The following is a 15,966-nucleotide window of genomic DNA, read 5'->3' on the forward strand; positions in this document are numbered from 1 at the left end:
CCCTCTGATGCTCCCTGTCAGCACAAATGCGTACAACTATGCTCTACATATAGATGTTGTCATAGGAGGCCATGACTGCCTCTCACATACATCAACAGGAAGTATCCAGGGTATTGCAAGGAGAGAAAGCATCCAGGGGAGTATGTCCACACGGGAAGGCTTTAGTCATCCCATGTGGAGACACTCCGTAAAATGGATCTATTGGATGATTGTCTTGCCGTTGGGACCACTGTGTCTTCTCTTGTCTCTATTTTGTTGCCCACAAGCAGCCCTTTTCTTGGAGGATATAAATTCAGGCATGGACATGCTGACTTGGCTTGGCTTCAGTCATGATCATTGAGAAAGAACATAGAAATAGAAAGCCACTTGAACCACCATTGAGCCACCATGACTTTAATCAGTATCTGTCTACTTTATGGATTTTTATACTTTTTTCCATCCATCCATGAATTTTCTACTGCTTATCCTGTTAATGGTGGCAGTGGCACACAGAAAGATCCTGTGCTGGAGCCGGGATTCGAACCTGGAACCTTCTTGCTGTGAGGCGACAGTGCTGACCACTGCACCACCGTGCTGCCCTTTTTATTTTTTTTATTAACCAATTCCAAAGACCAAATTTGTTCTGGTCAACTGCTGAGCTGAGGTAAAGGTCATGGGGAGGTAGATGAAACGGATGTAGTGATGAGTTCTGAGCCAATGTCATCAGGGAATTCATCATGCTGACCTTAACTACATTTTGGATTCTGCAGCTGAATTGAGCACTCAGGGACCATGGCCAACACCATTCTTGCATCTATAGTTGGTCCTGTGTAGAAAATACTGCATTGTGCCACGTAGGAAGGAAGCGCGTTCTTAACAAAATGTCTCGATTTTCCGAGGGTAAATATGAGTGGAAGCTGTGAAATTAATGGCGCCCACTGTTCTCGAAAGCCACACTTCAGCTGCTGCGCTAAATGTCAACTCTCTTTCGAGCCACAATGGTACTATTTGCACCTTTCAACGAAGGGTTTAAAGAAAACCAACATTGTTCTTCTTCCCTCCACTCTCTCCACCAGTGAACAGGCTGAAGTGGGCCTGATGATCTTGAATTAGAGGTCCAGCACAATACTTGAGTGACAGCTGGAAAAGTCGTTTTCTGCTTTCATTTACACTACAATGGCTGTTAGATGAAGCCTCTATGTAGCGATAGCTCCCTGCTGTTCTTGTTTCGATCAGCGCGATTTCCAGCCATCGCTAGACTGTCGGAGAAGCGTTAAGATTTATTTTATTTTGGTCAAGATATGCATGAATATTTTGACACTGGTATTTTGTGTTTCAGAGCGAGTAGTTGTGTTAATGTGTGAATGTTGTTATCATTTTACTTCGACGTTACTCATGTTTTACAGTTGTATCCTCATGAGCAAGTACAGTATGTTCACCTGAGGTTGTTATTAATAGTGTAAATCATGTTTTTTTTTAATCTTTTATTCCTCATTTCTGGTGATTGAGGCATTTCACTATATTTACTCTTCCAGAAATAACAGATGTATATTATAAAGGATTGTGACATTTGTGACCATCAAGGGTTTTAAAAAGGCACGGAACTAAAGCAAGGGGACTTATTTTACTCTCAAGGTGGCCTCCTGTTTTGGGGTAGTAACACACCTGGGAGGCAGAGCCGTTTATACGAGGCCACCAGAAAGAAGCCGTATCAAAAAGATAATGGTTCAAAAGAATCTATCCTACAACTTATTTACTTGTAGTATTTGCATCTTCACACATGCTTTCTACTTCTTTCCTCCAGGCCCTGAATGCTCCAGGAACTTCACCTCCAACAATGGTGTCATAAAGTCTCCTGGCTTCCCAGAAAAATATCCCAACAACTTAGACTGCACTTTCATGATCTTTGCCCCAAAGATGTCAGAGATCATTTTGGAGTTTGAAAGCTTTGAGCTGGAGCCTGACCCAACCCCCCCTACTGGCGTGTTCTGCCGTTACGACCGTCTGGAGATCTGGGATGGCTTCCCTGGAGGTGAGCAAACATTGCAATTTGTGAAAGTCAAGTGAAATATTTTTGAGCTTTCATGGTCTTTTTTTTCCTGTGTCCTTTTAATAACGCTATCATATGAACATTGTTTGTTGTGTGCATTATCAATTTCAAAACAAAAAGGACTAGATTCTGTCGTTTCAAACAAAACACAGATATGAAGGGTGACAAACACGGTCCGTGTAAATACTTCATTTGATTCTAGTGATTACTGACTCATCGTCATCCATCACAGACTGACCTGGTGTATTTTGGCCTTTATGTATCTGCTATTCTGTTGTACAGTGAAAAATGCATAAAGAAGGCTTGGCTGTGGTGAGTTCACCATCACCTCTCAGTACTGTACCTCAGAAAATGAGCAGCTTAACACAACGCGATGGCATTATCCAGGTCAGTGGGCTAACTGCTTGAGCCAGACTTGGCAAGGATACAGCAGTCTTTTGTCATGATGCTTAGTCATCGCTCAGTGCTTAATATCTACCAAGGAGAGCCTTCTATCCTCTACTTCATCACCATGGGCTTGGAGTCAAAGTCTAATCTAGATATAGTATCTTAACTGTTGCTTCTCTAAGTCCAGATACATAAAAACGTAGTTCAGCCTCACAGGGAAGGATTCACTAATGAATTTCCTTAGATTTCCGCTCGTGTTTCCCTCTTGAATGAGAAAGAGTTCAGTGACTTTGAACCAAGCCAGCATATTCTTGACAAGAAGCCACATCTTTTGGGTACAAGGGTCAGCAAAGGTTTTCAAACCTTTATTTAATAAAGTACTGTATTAAAATAGTGCGCAAAACAGTATGTAGCCGGTACAGCCCAAGATATTACTTTGAACTCGGTGAATAAAACTGCCTCTTGAAGCTTGTTTCTTTTTTCTTGCAATTCCAACATTCCAGGGAAAGACAAGATGAAAGATTTGAATTTGAAAGACAAGAATTTGAAGACAAGAAGAAAGAATTTGAAAGAAGACAAGAAGAAAGAATTTGAAAGACAAGATGAAAGATTTGAATTTGAAAAAGAATTGAATCAACTTCAATCTGTTGCGCACCGGTATTCTAAGGAATGACGCTGCAAGTGACTGGGTTGAAATGTAAATCCTGCTGCATTTTCAACCGAGTTTCCATGAAGTTCAAGTCTCTCTGAGCCTACATTGCTGCAGATCTGGAAGGTGTGACATGCCAAGATGAAGGGAGACGTGTTTAATTATCCAGAATTCGTTATGGAGCACCTTAAAAGGCTTCAACAGTATGTCACACGATGATCGCAATTTGATTCTTCTTTTTTTAATCACCTCAGATGTCCTTTGACATTCCTGTGGTACTTCCAGATAAAAACACCTTGATTTCTCAGTTCACTGAGCTGAAACCAACACGAAAGGAAGCACAACGTACGTATTTCTTGCCTGGGCGTGAAACTTGACAACGCTCCTTCATGATGACATGGTATTACACCCTTTAAATGTGTGGATAGTCAAACATCAAATTTAGCAATAGGAGAAAAACACCGCGTTGATTTTGCCAGGCATTACCCGGAATGTCTGGTCCATCAATAATGCAGGCTGGAGCCATGCTTGCGGCGAGTGTGAGCAGTCGCTGACCTCTTAAAGGTCCTATGTTTTAACACAGGGTTATATATGTGCCATATATGTGTCTGTTAAGCTTGTAGGTTGTGGTAATAAAAATGATAGTGTTACTTTGATTTTTTTTTCCAAAATTTCCTCTGGGGACAAATACCTGCCAAAAACGGTCAGATTTACAGCAAATATTCTTCAGCAAGAGTCTTATTAAGACCTGTGTCATTCAATCACAAGTGGACAGCTCTCAGTACCTCAGTACAGGGAAGAATTAAGGATGAATTGAGACTTGATAACTGAAACTACATCTGGGGGGGGTCTGGACCACATATGGCCAAATGTGACTTGGCACATATTGAGGGCCAGACTGATGTCCTGTGTGTATGCAGAAATATTGTACATACCAAGTCTCGATTATTTTTTTCCCTCCTCTTGTCTCAATTTACATTAAAGTCCTCCCCATTCAAGCACTGGAAAAGCATTGCTCTTCTGTCAACGAATGACAATCCAGCTAGATTATCCAAACGAGATGATTCCTTAAAGCAAAACGTTAGAAGAACTTCGGTTCCATGTTCCTTCTTCCATGAGGAATGGAGAAAAGGGAAGAATATAGTGTTCATGACAAGTTTCTTTAAAATTTCATAAGGCTGGGAAGTCATGCAGATAATCTGTGAGATGGACTTTTTTTGCTCACTTCAGAAAAAGCAATACAGAGATCTGGAGCACACATACTAGAGAACCTGGATTATAAGAATTATTCTGTGCCATCACACCCTTTCCCCAAAAGTGCCTGTGGCCTGGTCTTTGCCTATATATTTAGGAATTAAGTCTGGAAGAGGTGTGTTTGGTTAACAAGGGGTGGCAGGGAGGCAGGACTGTCACTTGCCACTGCTCACTGCATTTGTAAACACAGATAAGCTGCAGGTCGCTGCACACCAACATTAGCACACTCACAAATGTGCATGGATCATAGCACACATGAGATGCAGAGGGCAAGGTTATTGTGCTCTCTTACTTTCCTGCTCCAACCTTTGTCTCTCCATTACTCTTTCCCCATGTTTTTCTGCCTCTCCGTCTCTCTCTAACGCCCCAGCTCCCATTTCTTCATTCTCCTCAGTCAGTCTACCTACTTCCACGTGCGCCCTTACTCCTCAGTTTGTCACCGTTCCCCTCGTGTCTCTACCTTTACTCCATAGTTCCCCCTCGCAAAACTTACTCAGCCGTCACTGTGTCAGTCTCAACTCTAGACAACATTAAAACCAGGTTTGGGTACGGCGAGACAGGAAGGCTGAGGTATTTACAATCCACAAATAGTAAACATGACCTCTTCACACCAGAGGTTTGTTTTCTGCCTTTCTCTTCTTTGCATTCAAAGGGCAAGTGGTCAGGGAATGTTGAAAGTCTTGTTTACTCCACTGTGCTTTCAGTAAACCCACTTCAACTACACTAAATGTGCTGCAAGTTTACTTTTTTATAGAAGTATCAGTCATGTACTCCACGTAATTACAATAAGTGTTACTTGGTTTATACTTAAAAGCAAAAAAAAAAGTATATATTTTTACTTGGTTCATTTTTTTATTGAGACGGACTCAAGAAAAGTATGTTCTTGCCTTATATAGATATTAACAAGGGCAAGCAAGGATACATATATTTACCAATAGTATATATGTGTTTTATATTTAATTTGACCCTTTGACTGTATTTCAATAAGCTTACATGCAATATGAATGTGTAGTGTATTTTCATCAAATTAAAAATGGAATGGAGGTATAAACTTAATAAACGACCAGCGGATTTCACCAACCGATTAAACTTACAATAACAATCATGACTTTTACAGTTTTGAGTTCTCTTCTAGTATCATGTTTGAAAACAACACATTAAAAGTAATCCAGTTATTTACCCGAAACGTCTATTTTCGCATAAAGTATGCTTTACTTTAAATATAGTTAAATTGGTCCAACCAGTACAAATGATTAAGCTCATACCAAATAAAATAAATCAACTCGTACTTTTTGAAAGATAAAAATGCATCCGGTGCCAGACCTTCAACGCTTGTTAAATCCGTGTATGCTTGTGGCAAACATATATTGAGTTGACCCAAACTTAACCCTTCCCTTTTCTCTTGTCGCTCTTCCCACCAGTTGGTCCGTACATCGGGAGGTACTGTGGACAAAACACACCAGGCAGGATCATCTCCTACACTGGGATCTTGGCACTGACAATCAACACCGACAGTGCCATCGCTAAGGAAGGCTTTTCTGCCAACTTCACTGTCATTGAAAGGACCGTTCCAGAGGGTGAGTTGATATAAACACATTGAAAATCAGACGGGTTGGTGCCAGGGAGGCAGAACCAGGGGCATCCAAGATACATAAGCAAAAAAGGATTTGGTTAACTGAAGGAGACATAAAGATAATCATAATCAACACCGCCTAGTCAGGAAAAGGAGTTTGGGTGGCAGGAGACTTTGGCCTGGACTACACGGACACAATATTTTTTCTTTTTTTCTGTCCGATTGGGCCTCTCAACCATGCGAACGCGGTGTTTTCACCCTCTTAAATGGAGATTATTTTTAAACGGATAAAAAAGTAGAGAGATAAAAAATATATATATCTGATTGAGTTCATCCGTGTGCTTACGTTAAATGAAGCTGGTGTTGATCCAATGACGTCAAGCGTCAAGCTGTTCGCACGTGCGCTTTGAAGCAAAATGCCACTTGTCAACAATGGCGGACATGTATAGGGTCATTTATGTAGACTTTGGACCTCTCTGTCTCATTTCAGCTCTACATGCCAACTTAACGTCATCAACTGCTCTTCACCGGCACGCAAAAGTGTCTGCTGCACACAATATTACTCAATAGTCCCAAGCAGGTTTTTGTGCTTTGAGTCACTGCCGTCGTTGATTACAATTGACTGCGCATGCTCATTTCGTTCTTCTACAGTTAATGACATTTTGCTTATCGCCACCATCTGGCCTGGCCTGGCATTGCAGGGTTTAAAGGCAATTGTATTCAGTTTGGGCTGTTGGTGTGGACAGAGGTATTTCTGTGGTGTGGAGAAAAATCCATCCATCCATCCATTTTCTACCTCTTATCCTGTTAAGGGTCATGGGGGGTGGAGCCTATCCCAGCAGCCTTCTAGCGAGAGGTGGGGTTCACCTTGGACAGGTCACCAGTGCATCACAGGGCCAACACATAGAGACAGACAACCATTCACTCTCACAGTCACACCTATAGTCAATTTAGAGTATCAATCAGCCTCGTCCTCTCTTGATGTCTTTGGACTGTGGGAGGAAGCTGGAGTACCAGAGAGAACCCACACAGGAACAGGGAGAACAAGCAGACTCACACAGAAAGATCCTGTGCTGGAGCTGGGGATTGAACCCGGAACCTTCTTGCTGTGAGGCCACAGTGCTGACCACTACGAGGAAGAAAATATCCGATTAAAAAAATATCCACATACGTGTAGTCCAGGCCTCAATCCAAACTTAGACCCACCAGTTTTTGGCCATTAAACCAATAACATGAGAAGTATTAATATAAGAATAATGCAAATGTTGGCTGAGTTCCCTTTGATTATCAGATTTTAAGTGTCAAGTAAAAACTCTATTTTTGATTCAGTTGTTGATTGGGTTTTCCAAGCCTTATGTTTATACTCACGAACCAGGCAAAGTCCAGAAGGCAGCTCCCCCAACAGCAGTCACCCCAGATACACGCATCTTGAACATGCAGCGTCATCATCACCAGGCCCAACCCATCCAACCCCATTTAGCCATTTAGCAAAATGCTCTGCCTAAACATTCTGTTGAAAAAGACAGGTGCTGGTGGGAGTCATAAATCTATCTGGAGGCAAGACCACCACACACACACACACACACACACACACACACACACACACACACACACACACACACACACACACACACACACACACACACAGAGTCAGCCTTTGAATGGCATTAGAGATGGATGACAATCAACAAATTTACTCATCTTTGAAAGGATTTTGTCGTCCCCAAAGGGAAGACAGACACTGCTGTAAATATACACACAACCAGGAAGTGAAAGGTTACTGTCTGAGTCATTATGTCTCAGTGTCTCCTGTTACTGCCACTTCAATCACACTTCTCAGATTGTTGTAAACATCATTAAGTGGCACAGCCACTTATCTCACCCACAGTCATTACATTTATTATTAATCACTTTACTATGAATATTCTTGCTTCGGCATGGCAATAGGAAGAGTACCCTATATAAGTAAAAGCTGTCAATGGGAGTCGATCAGATGGTTAAGGGACGCCTTGTTGTTTGATCTCATATCGTTCCCTTTCATTCGCTTAGACCGCCCCTCTGTCCGCCTTCACTGTTTTCCAACAATAAACTGCACTTTGGTTACAAACCCATATGATCAGGTTGTGTCCTCGGCCACGAAAAGCCCCTCTTTGGTCTTTTGGATCATATTCAAGTAATCTAGATGATTACTTTCAAAAAGAAGGGACAAGTAATAAAAGAAAGGAACAGACATCTCAAGGAGAGCGGACGATAAAAAGAAAGAGGCTCTCGATGTTCCGATTCATACTGTGTATTGGCACTGTTACGCACAAACGCACGATGACCCAGTGGCTCAGGTGTGTTCGCAGTGTGGCAGATAGAAATACTATCTGTGATAGATTTTAGGGAGCTACACGTCTGTTCTACGCTTCTCCTAAATCTTAGAACTTTATCTTTGTGTTCTAGCCTTGCACTTAAGAGTGTGGTTGTGATTTGAAGGTTTAGAGAGTTTAAAACACTGTACTGGTGCTCTATGAACCATTTTCACTATAAATTAAAACAAATAAAAGAAATTGTCCAAATGACTATGAGCGTCTGCTCTTATATACCTATGTGTCAGGACCATTGATGTCCCTTCTCTCAAAGGCCATATTGTTCATTCAAACCATTACTGTTACTCTGTCCACAGTGTTGCCGGCATGTCTGACCTGCTGGGGTTGTAGGAACTGACCCCAGTCTGACCCAGTGGAATTACTAAACACAGAACCTGGGAGGTCTTAAAACTAACAATGGAACCCATCTCCTACACTTGGTAGCAGATCCATTAAGTGTGATCTACAGCTACCAAATACTGATTCCCAATGCACGTAAAACTCCCCCGAGAGACCAAGTTAGGGTAAAGAATCTCTGTGCAAAAAAGACGAACTGCCCTCCCGCTGGGAGGAGATGTAAAGTCCTTTAACGCCTGAAACAGCTGTAAATTTAGCCCACGATAAATTCTTCATGGAAAATGTTTTACTTCTTAATGCAGAGCAATTCCTTCCTGCTTCCATTAAAACCAAGAGAGACAGAGAAATAGAAAGGATGTACTGATGTGTCACTGATGTGCAGTTCTTTTCCAGCTAGAAGCCCTGAGTGACTGTCCAGTGGCATTCTCCTCCCCAGGGATGATCTCCAATTCACAGGGACACATTCCGAGTGCATTTTGGTTCTGTGTTTAGAATTCAGCTTAATATCTTTTAGTATCTCCCTTTTCATCATGTTCTCCTATCTCCTGTCTCCTATTTTTCCCCACTTCTCTTTTCCCCAGACTTTGACTGCAGTGACCCCTTGGGTATGGAATCGGGAGAGATAACGTCAGACCAAATCATGGCCTCATCTCAGTACAACCCCAGCTGGTCCCCTGAGCGATCCAGACTCAACTACTATGAAAACGCTTGGACGCCGGCAGAGGATTCAAACAAGGAGTGGATACAGGTATCACAAATTTGAGGTTGATAAGGTGCAAAAAGCACAGATAAATCTTGTCAATATAGACTGTTACATCTCAAATGTTGAGAAGAACCACAAAAAAAAAAAAATGTATCTGTTGTGATTTTTTTTTCCCTAAGAATTCAGACAATTCATACCACACACACACACACACACACACACACACACACACACACACACACATATCTATGGTGAGAGCTTTTACAGGTACATTGCCCTAGCAATACACACCATCATACACAAATAGGCTTGCATATTGTTTTGTCTGTTGGCTTATCTGCACAAAGTGATCATAATGCACGGGGGGGAACTTTATACCGATTTAGGTCGTCATGCCCCAGATCAGAATAAGTCACGTATCCCAAGTCTTCTAAAAGCAGAAACCCCCCTTAGTGGCAACAGCCAAGCACTCCCAAGATGAATTTGGAGCATGTTTGATTTATGAACTGAAAGCCTCAAGGTCTTGTAAATGCCAAGACTGTTTTTCTTTTTCTCCTGGTTTTCTACAGTCTTTGCTTCATTGCTGGCCCCTGCGTATTCCTCAAGGGGTGAATAGTAGTGCTGACACCAAGCCAAATATTTATTTGGGGAGGTCCATAAGCATGATTTCCTTTATTATTGCAATGAAAATATTATCCTGAGGGCCCCCATTCCTCCTTCAAACTAATTTAATCAGCGTGGGAGCCTGTGTGTGAGGTCTTATGTGGGCTCTCCCATGCAAGTGAGTACCTTTTTGTTTTTTGGCTTTTTTTGTGGGTGACTAGGTGCATCTGGCAGTGTCCACAGTGTCCCGCCAATGAAACCAGCACTCATCTGAGTGGATCAGGAAAACAACTTGCATGTCTTACCACTTCCTTCAGCTGGAAAACAGTTGCCGGATTCAAGCCTTTTTTCTCTCTGAAAAGCCCCTTCTATCAGTCATAATTAGATATGCATACAAGGGAAAACAGCATAATTTGCCCCTTTGTCAGTACAAGTATACATAATGATTTGCTGCCTCTCAAGACTATCCATGCTATACAGTATTGATCATATTGAAAATTGGGTTTGGCTGTAAAATCTGAATATTCAGGGGGACGTGTTGTAATGGGCAGGCTGATTTCCCAGCACTAATCGGATCAAAAGACTGAATTGGCCTCTTCTAATTTCTAATTTCAAAGCCAGTGAAAGAGCCACATCTGTGGTTACCACATAATTTATGTTTCCTACGGAATATGATGCACTTGTGGCGAGCACTCTGAGCTGAAGCCCAATTATCACAAGTGGTATTAAAACGAGTGGATTTCTTCATTTGTCTTTCATTAAACCTGTCTGTGGCGCTGCAACAAGCTCTGGCTCCCCTGTGACGCGCACGACTCAGAGAGCTTTCAGATGCATAGTAAACAATTCATTATTTATTTTCATTATCATTCAGCGTAGTTTGAGACGGACCCTTTTATTATTTATGATATTCGGCCTTTTGATTCTTGGACATTTTCCTTCACTGCGCTTCTCCTTCTTTATGCCGAACATAACCCAGACTTCTTTTTTTTTTTTTTTTTTCATCCATTTTAATGCCGCCTCATTCTGATGCACGGAGAGGTTGAGGGCATGATGCTAGAGTCTGCCTGCTCTTCTTTTGCTAATTAGATGGTGCGGTGTTGTTCAGCATCGAGTGCCGGGTTAGCCAGGTCAATAATCAGCCCTTTGGTGTACACAGAAATGGACAGCTGTCCTTTTAGGGGGGGTTGTGGCTCCAGGGGGGAGTAAAGAAAGAAGTGATAACCCTAAAAACAAGCCTTGATATTTTTTTTTTCTTTTTCAAATTTTCTTCTTTTTTTTGTGACTTTGAACCACTGCGTATTTTATTTAGTTATCAGCCACGACGAGGAGTTGACGGTGAGTCCGGTTGCTCCAATCATGCATTTCTGATAGATGATGTTTACATATGATCTGTTTTTATCTCCAGCATGTGATAGTAATCTCAAGCATATGTCAACCATTGACAGAGGATTTGGTCACTGGGTAACAGGGGAGTTTTCAGCATGGAAAAAGTGTGTGTGTGTGTGTTTGGGGGGGGGGGGGGGGTTGATGGTGGCTTAATTTCATTGTGCAGAACTGTAAAGCAAACAACACCAATAAACGTGGTCCACTTAACAAAGATAACAGGTTAAGTTCCGCTGCCTGACCAAACAAACAGCCTCCTTTTGCATACTTCCTCAAAGACAACACACCACTCTGGCCGTTTTTAGAATTTATCTTCTTTTTCTCTTTTGCAATCCTGGGTGCAGACACTCAAATCACATGCTTCGCCAACACCGTCCACCATTGTCTGTTTTCCTTCTCGTACCAAAAGGATCAGGACAATGACCTTTTCATTGGCTTTGTCTCTCTTTACTTCCATTCTAGAGATTACCACTGTGCCGAGTGATGAGTAATTATAATATAAACTGGTAATTAACACCTTCTCAGTTGATGAAGTCAAGTGCAAATAGAAGTGCTGAGGCTGGAATGTGGCTGGCAGTGAGATCATCATTTTACTTTGCAAATGGGAACGATGGATGTTGTCTGTGCCTTGCGATTCTCTGGCCTCCTTCTTATTTGGAAAACCACAGAGAAGGGAGACCCAGACTTCAGTGACTGAAAAGTTGGACTAGGCACTGAAACACGAGGGATTGTGAGATGCGATGAAATGAACCAGTAAAAGTACCTTGAGACAAAAACCCAGCTCATCGTCTCTGCCATTTTTGTGAGTCTCCTCCACAAACCAAGAAAAACACCACGACACTTTAGAGTTAGTCATCTTCACGAAAGGTTGACCCTAGTTTCTCCACTAATCACTGGCTCTTGACTTCATAATCAGGACTCAGTGTGTTAGTCATGTGTGAGTTGTACGGATGAGAATGACAATTGAGCCTTGGGGTGGAGCTACACCAAACTGACGTACTGCTGAATGCATCACTGCCAATGAAGGTGGTTAAAAACTTCACCCAACGGTCAAATGTTCTGTGCTTTCATGAGAGGTAACAACAACGTTCCAGGTCAGTAGATGAAAGTCTGTGGGCGTGCTTTAAAAAGGGCAAGGAGACTGAGGGATTTAAACAAAGCAACATTTGCTCATCTTTTTTTCACTGCACTCTGGCTTGTTGTCTTAAACCGGCCTCTTATTGAAAATTTGCATGATGAAAATTGAAGGAGGGAACCTGAAAGATCAGATCGTCCTGGAACATACCGGACTGATACCTTAAACCATCCAACAAAACATCGAACTGTAAGCCTTCGTAAAAGAACAACGAACTACAATTGAACTACACAGTCATTCCAGACACTTCAGGTAGGCAACATTTCTCTTGTTCTTTGGTGAAGGAAAACAAATACTTCCATCCCTCAGAAGCCCACACCATGGCCCACATACACACAGATAGGAAGCCATCCCTTCCTACTCCACCTATCTGTTAGAGAAGCGCGATAGATTTTTGTAAATGTCTCCTCTAGGACAGACTGCTACATTCTTGGCAATTCAATTATAAGCCAGTCAAGCAATGAGAGATCTAGAGCTTTTAAGAGTTCGCTGTTCGTTGAACGGCCCGCAGCTGCCAGCGCTGTCGTGGGATAGGTGGGATATTATCTCCTCAGCCCTGTACAAACACACACTATGTCCACACACACACTGTTAATTTATAGGCTTGATGTGGATTTCAGTGTGTTGATCTAATTGCGCGTAGACCAGGCTTCAACTGACTCAAGGTATGGACGAATTCTTTGTCTGCCTTTCTAGGTTCATTAGTCTGTGAAATGACTAGATGTGTTGTTGTGGGAAAAGTGACTCTGAGTTATTTTGCCTCACAAAAAGTAGAGATAGAGAGCACACAACACACATGCATACTCAGCGAGTTACAAATTTTGAACAAAGCTGGTAAGAAGAAACTTCTGAAAGAACGTTTAAGTTCTGCCCACGTATCGGCCTGCCGTTGCTTTATCGAATGAGCCTGAGAACTCTGGGGGATTTTCTACCCAGCCTGGCATTTTTATGACTCAGTTTGTTTGTGTGTCTATCTGGATATGAGTTACCATAGAACAGCATGCCTAGAAACTATACTGCCATTTGCCTATGAATGGGATTCCGTTTAAACACACACTTTAACAGAACTGCAATATGAAGAATATTGAAAAGAGTCCATAAATGTAAACATGCTTGATTTGGAGTCATTAATTTCAACTTTTTCCCCTCCTTTCTCCACTGACAGGAATTAGGTTAAATTGAGCTTTGGGACCAAATTTCAAGCAAGTTCATCCAAAAATTAGTTGGTCTGGACCCTGAAAAGTTGGTTTCCATCGTGGAATCAAAAGTAAGATATAAATTACATCAGTTGGTGTGAGGCAGCATTTCCCATATATGACACATCCTAATGACAATTGCTCACTCACAGCAGTTTGCAAAGACTGAAGAAACCTTTAATTCAAGGAGGCATTCCTTGTTAATGGAAAAGGGGCAATCATGCCGTCATTATAACACCTAGTTCACAGTTTGCGGAAGAGCTTATCACCAGAAAGTGATATATATACTTGGAACCACAGTGCGCCGCAGGTATATTTCTAAATGTTGATAAATAGTTTATATGTAAAGGCCAGCTAGCACTGTCAATGTGTCTGGGCTAAAAGGAGGGCCACTTGTAATCATTATCTAGCTCTGTTTGTTTTCACTATTGTCTCTTTGGTTTGGAATGCACTCTGCTTTACATTTCAAGCATCCCGAGAGCTCGGAATTTCTCCCTGACCCGTGTGACCTCGGACTGTTAGCGAAGCCTCGGCCTTGTTGCTCTACCCCTGACAGGCGGCTATTAATAAATCATGCTTTGCTCATTACTCAGGCCCGTTACTGGCCAGTGTCTGTGAAAAGGATCTAGCCTTGCTCTTTACAACAGTAGGCCTCTTCCCTTCGCATGTAAAGCCCCACTGGCAGGAGCTTGTTTTCCTTTCCAACTGTGTCCACTCACACTTCTTCCTCCTTGCTTTGCATTATAGCTTGTCACAGTGCATACGAAGCTTTTTTTTTTTTTTTTGCTAGAAACTTGCCAAAAGATTCAGCTGTATTTCCTTCTCATCGTGATGGTACAGGCCCCTCAATCTATGGGGTTCATTTGGCCTTAAAGCTATAAAAGCTGCTGCGTGACCTTCACAATGCTTCAAAACCGGGCAGTTGGCCACACCCATCAAATAGCAGGGGAAATTAGCGTCTTTTAAACGAAAGCCCAAATTTGCAAAACAAACAAACAATTGCTGTTCGCCTCGAATATTCATTAAAGTCATTTATCAGCTCAGTCCTCCTCAAAGCCAGCAATATTTCAACATGCTTAGTCTCCACGATTGTTGGATTGGTTTGGTTGGGTTTATTTAGCACATATTAAAAAGTCTGCATTACAATAACCGTAAAAAGTTGACAATCATTCATACAGTTGCTATTAAAACAAATGACACTCAGTGATAAATCAACTTCCTTTTAAGATTAAAAACTAAAAGGGAAAAAAAGAACAAAGGGGAACGTGCAAGGGAGCCCCAAAAAAAATCCTCAAGGGGCTTGACAAGAGGACTTCGTTAGATCATTAAATCGGACGTGATCATGTGTATAAAGGCATGACATCACTCACATGCTCACGCGCACACACACACACTCACACACACACAGATCAGGTTGTTATAACTGATATAGTGAGAAATGTTTCACTGATTTTTAAATGTTTCATAAGAAAGTTTAGACTCCGAGCACCTGGCTAGGAGTGCTTCTGACTAGCTTTGCCACTGGATTTGTTCCAAGGAGTTCTTCTTCTTCTTCTTCATTATTTCTAGTGAAAAGAGAAACCATCCAAGGCCAAGCCCTCCTATTAGCCCTTTGTTAGGTAAGCATTTTAGTAAAGCTCTTTGCCATTGGTCAAGATTGGAAATTAGTTAGATTGGTCTTTTGAGCAAAGTTACAAAGGTCCAGCAAGGCTAATATACACAAGCAAAGACGTGCCTGCCATCCAATATTTTCTTTATCTTTTTCTGTGGTTCTGAGTTATTCTTATTGGTTACTCAGCAGAGAGAAATTCAGCGTTATTAAATGCATGACATTATCAGGACCATCTGAAGCTGAAGAGATTTGATTTCCTCTGTCTGTGGAACAAGAAAAATTAAGTCTGGAGCTTAATGAGTAAGCCTCTCAGGCCTGTGGACAGGAGCACGAGTATTATGTCTGTATTTTTCTGTTTTTCTCCATCCATTAATATCGTTGGAACAGCCTGGATGAGGGAATAGACTTTGTTAATATAGTTTTAATTCTGGAGGGCAAATGGGAATTTTTTGGAGTGACCAGCACTCTGCAACTCTCATTAAGTGCGGGACTACATTGAAAAAGATTTTAACATAATGCGGCTCCATTTTTGCTTTCTGGTGGCAGATCACAAGCTTTTTTTTTTTCTTTTTTTTTAGTGTGTGTGTGTGTGTGTGTGTGTGTGTGTGTGTGTGTGTGTGTGTGTGTGTGTGTGTGACTGCTCTCTTTGCAATGAAGGGTTTCACTGACTTTAATCTTTTTTAAACACGGTTTCAGATGTGAAAATCAAAATCGCTGCGATGATTCAATGATCT

The 15,966-nt window shown here is 41.7% G+C and overlaps 1 protein-coding gene across 3 annotated transcripts in view; it reads left to right on the forward strand.

Moving 5' to 3' along the window:
- The window catches only part of nrp1a (neuropilin 1a), a 66,338-nt gene that overhangs the window by 30,372 nt on the left and 20,000 nt on the right, over positions 1-15,966 (forward strand). For all 3 annotated transcript variants that reach the window (XM_086190840.1, XM_086190841.1, XM_086190842.1), the window contains 3 exons: positions 1,784-2,011; positions 5,741-5,896; positions 9,182-9,348. In XM_086190840.1, coding sequence (XP_086046966.1) covers positions 1,784-2,011; positions 5,741-5,896; positions 9,182-9,348 — 551 coding nt within the window. The remainder of the gene's footprint in view (positions 1-1,783; positions 2,012-5,740; positions 5,897-9,181; positions 9,349-15,966) is intronic.

This window comes from Aulostomus chinensis, chromosome 21, assembly GCF_037954235.1.
Source record: "Aulostomus chinensis isolate RoL2024-O1b breed Wild chromosome 21, RoL_Achi_v1.0, whole genome shotgun sequence".
NCBI lineage: Eukaryota > Metazoa > Chordata > Actinopteri > Syngnathiformes > Aulostomidae > Aulostomus > Aulostomus chinensis.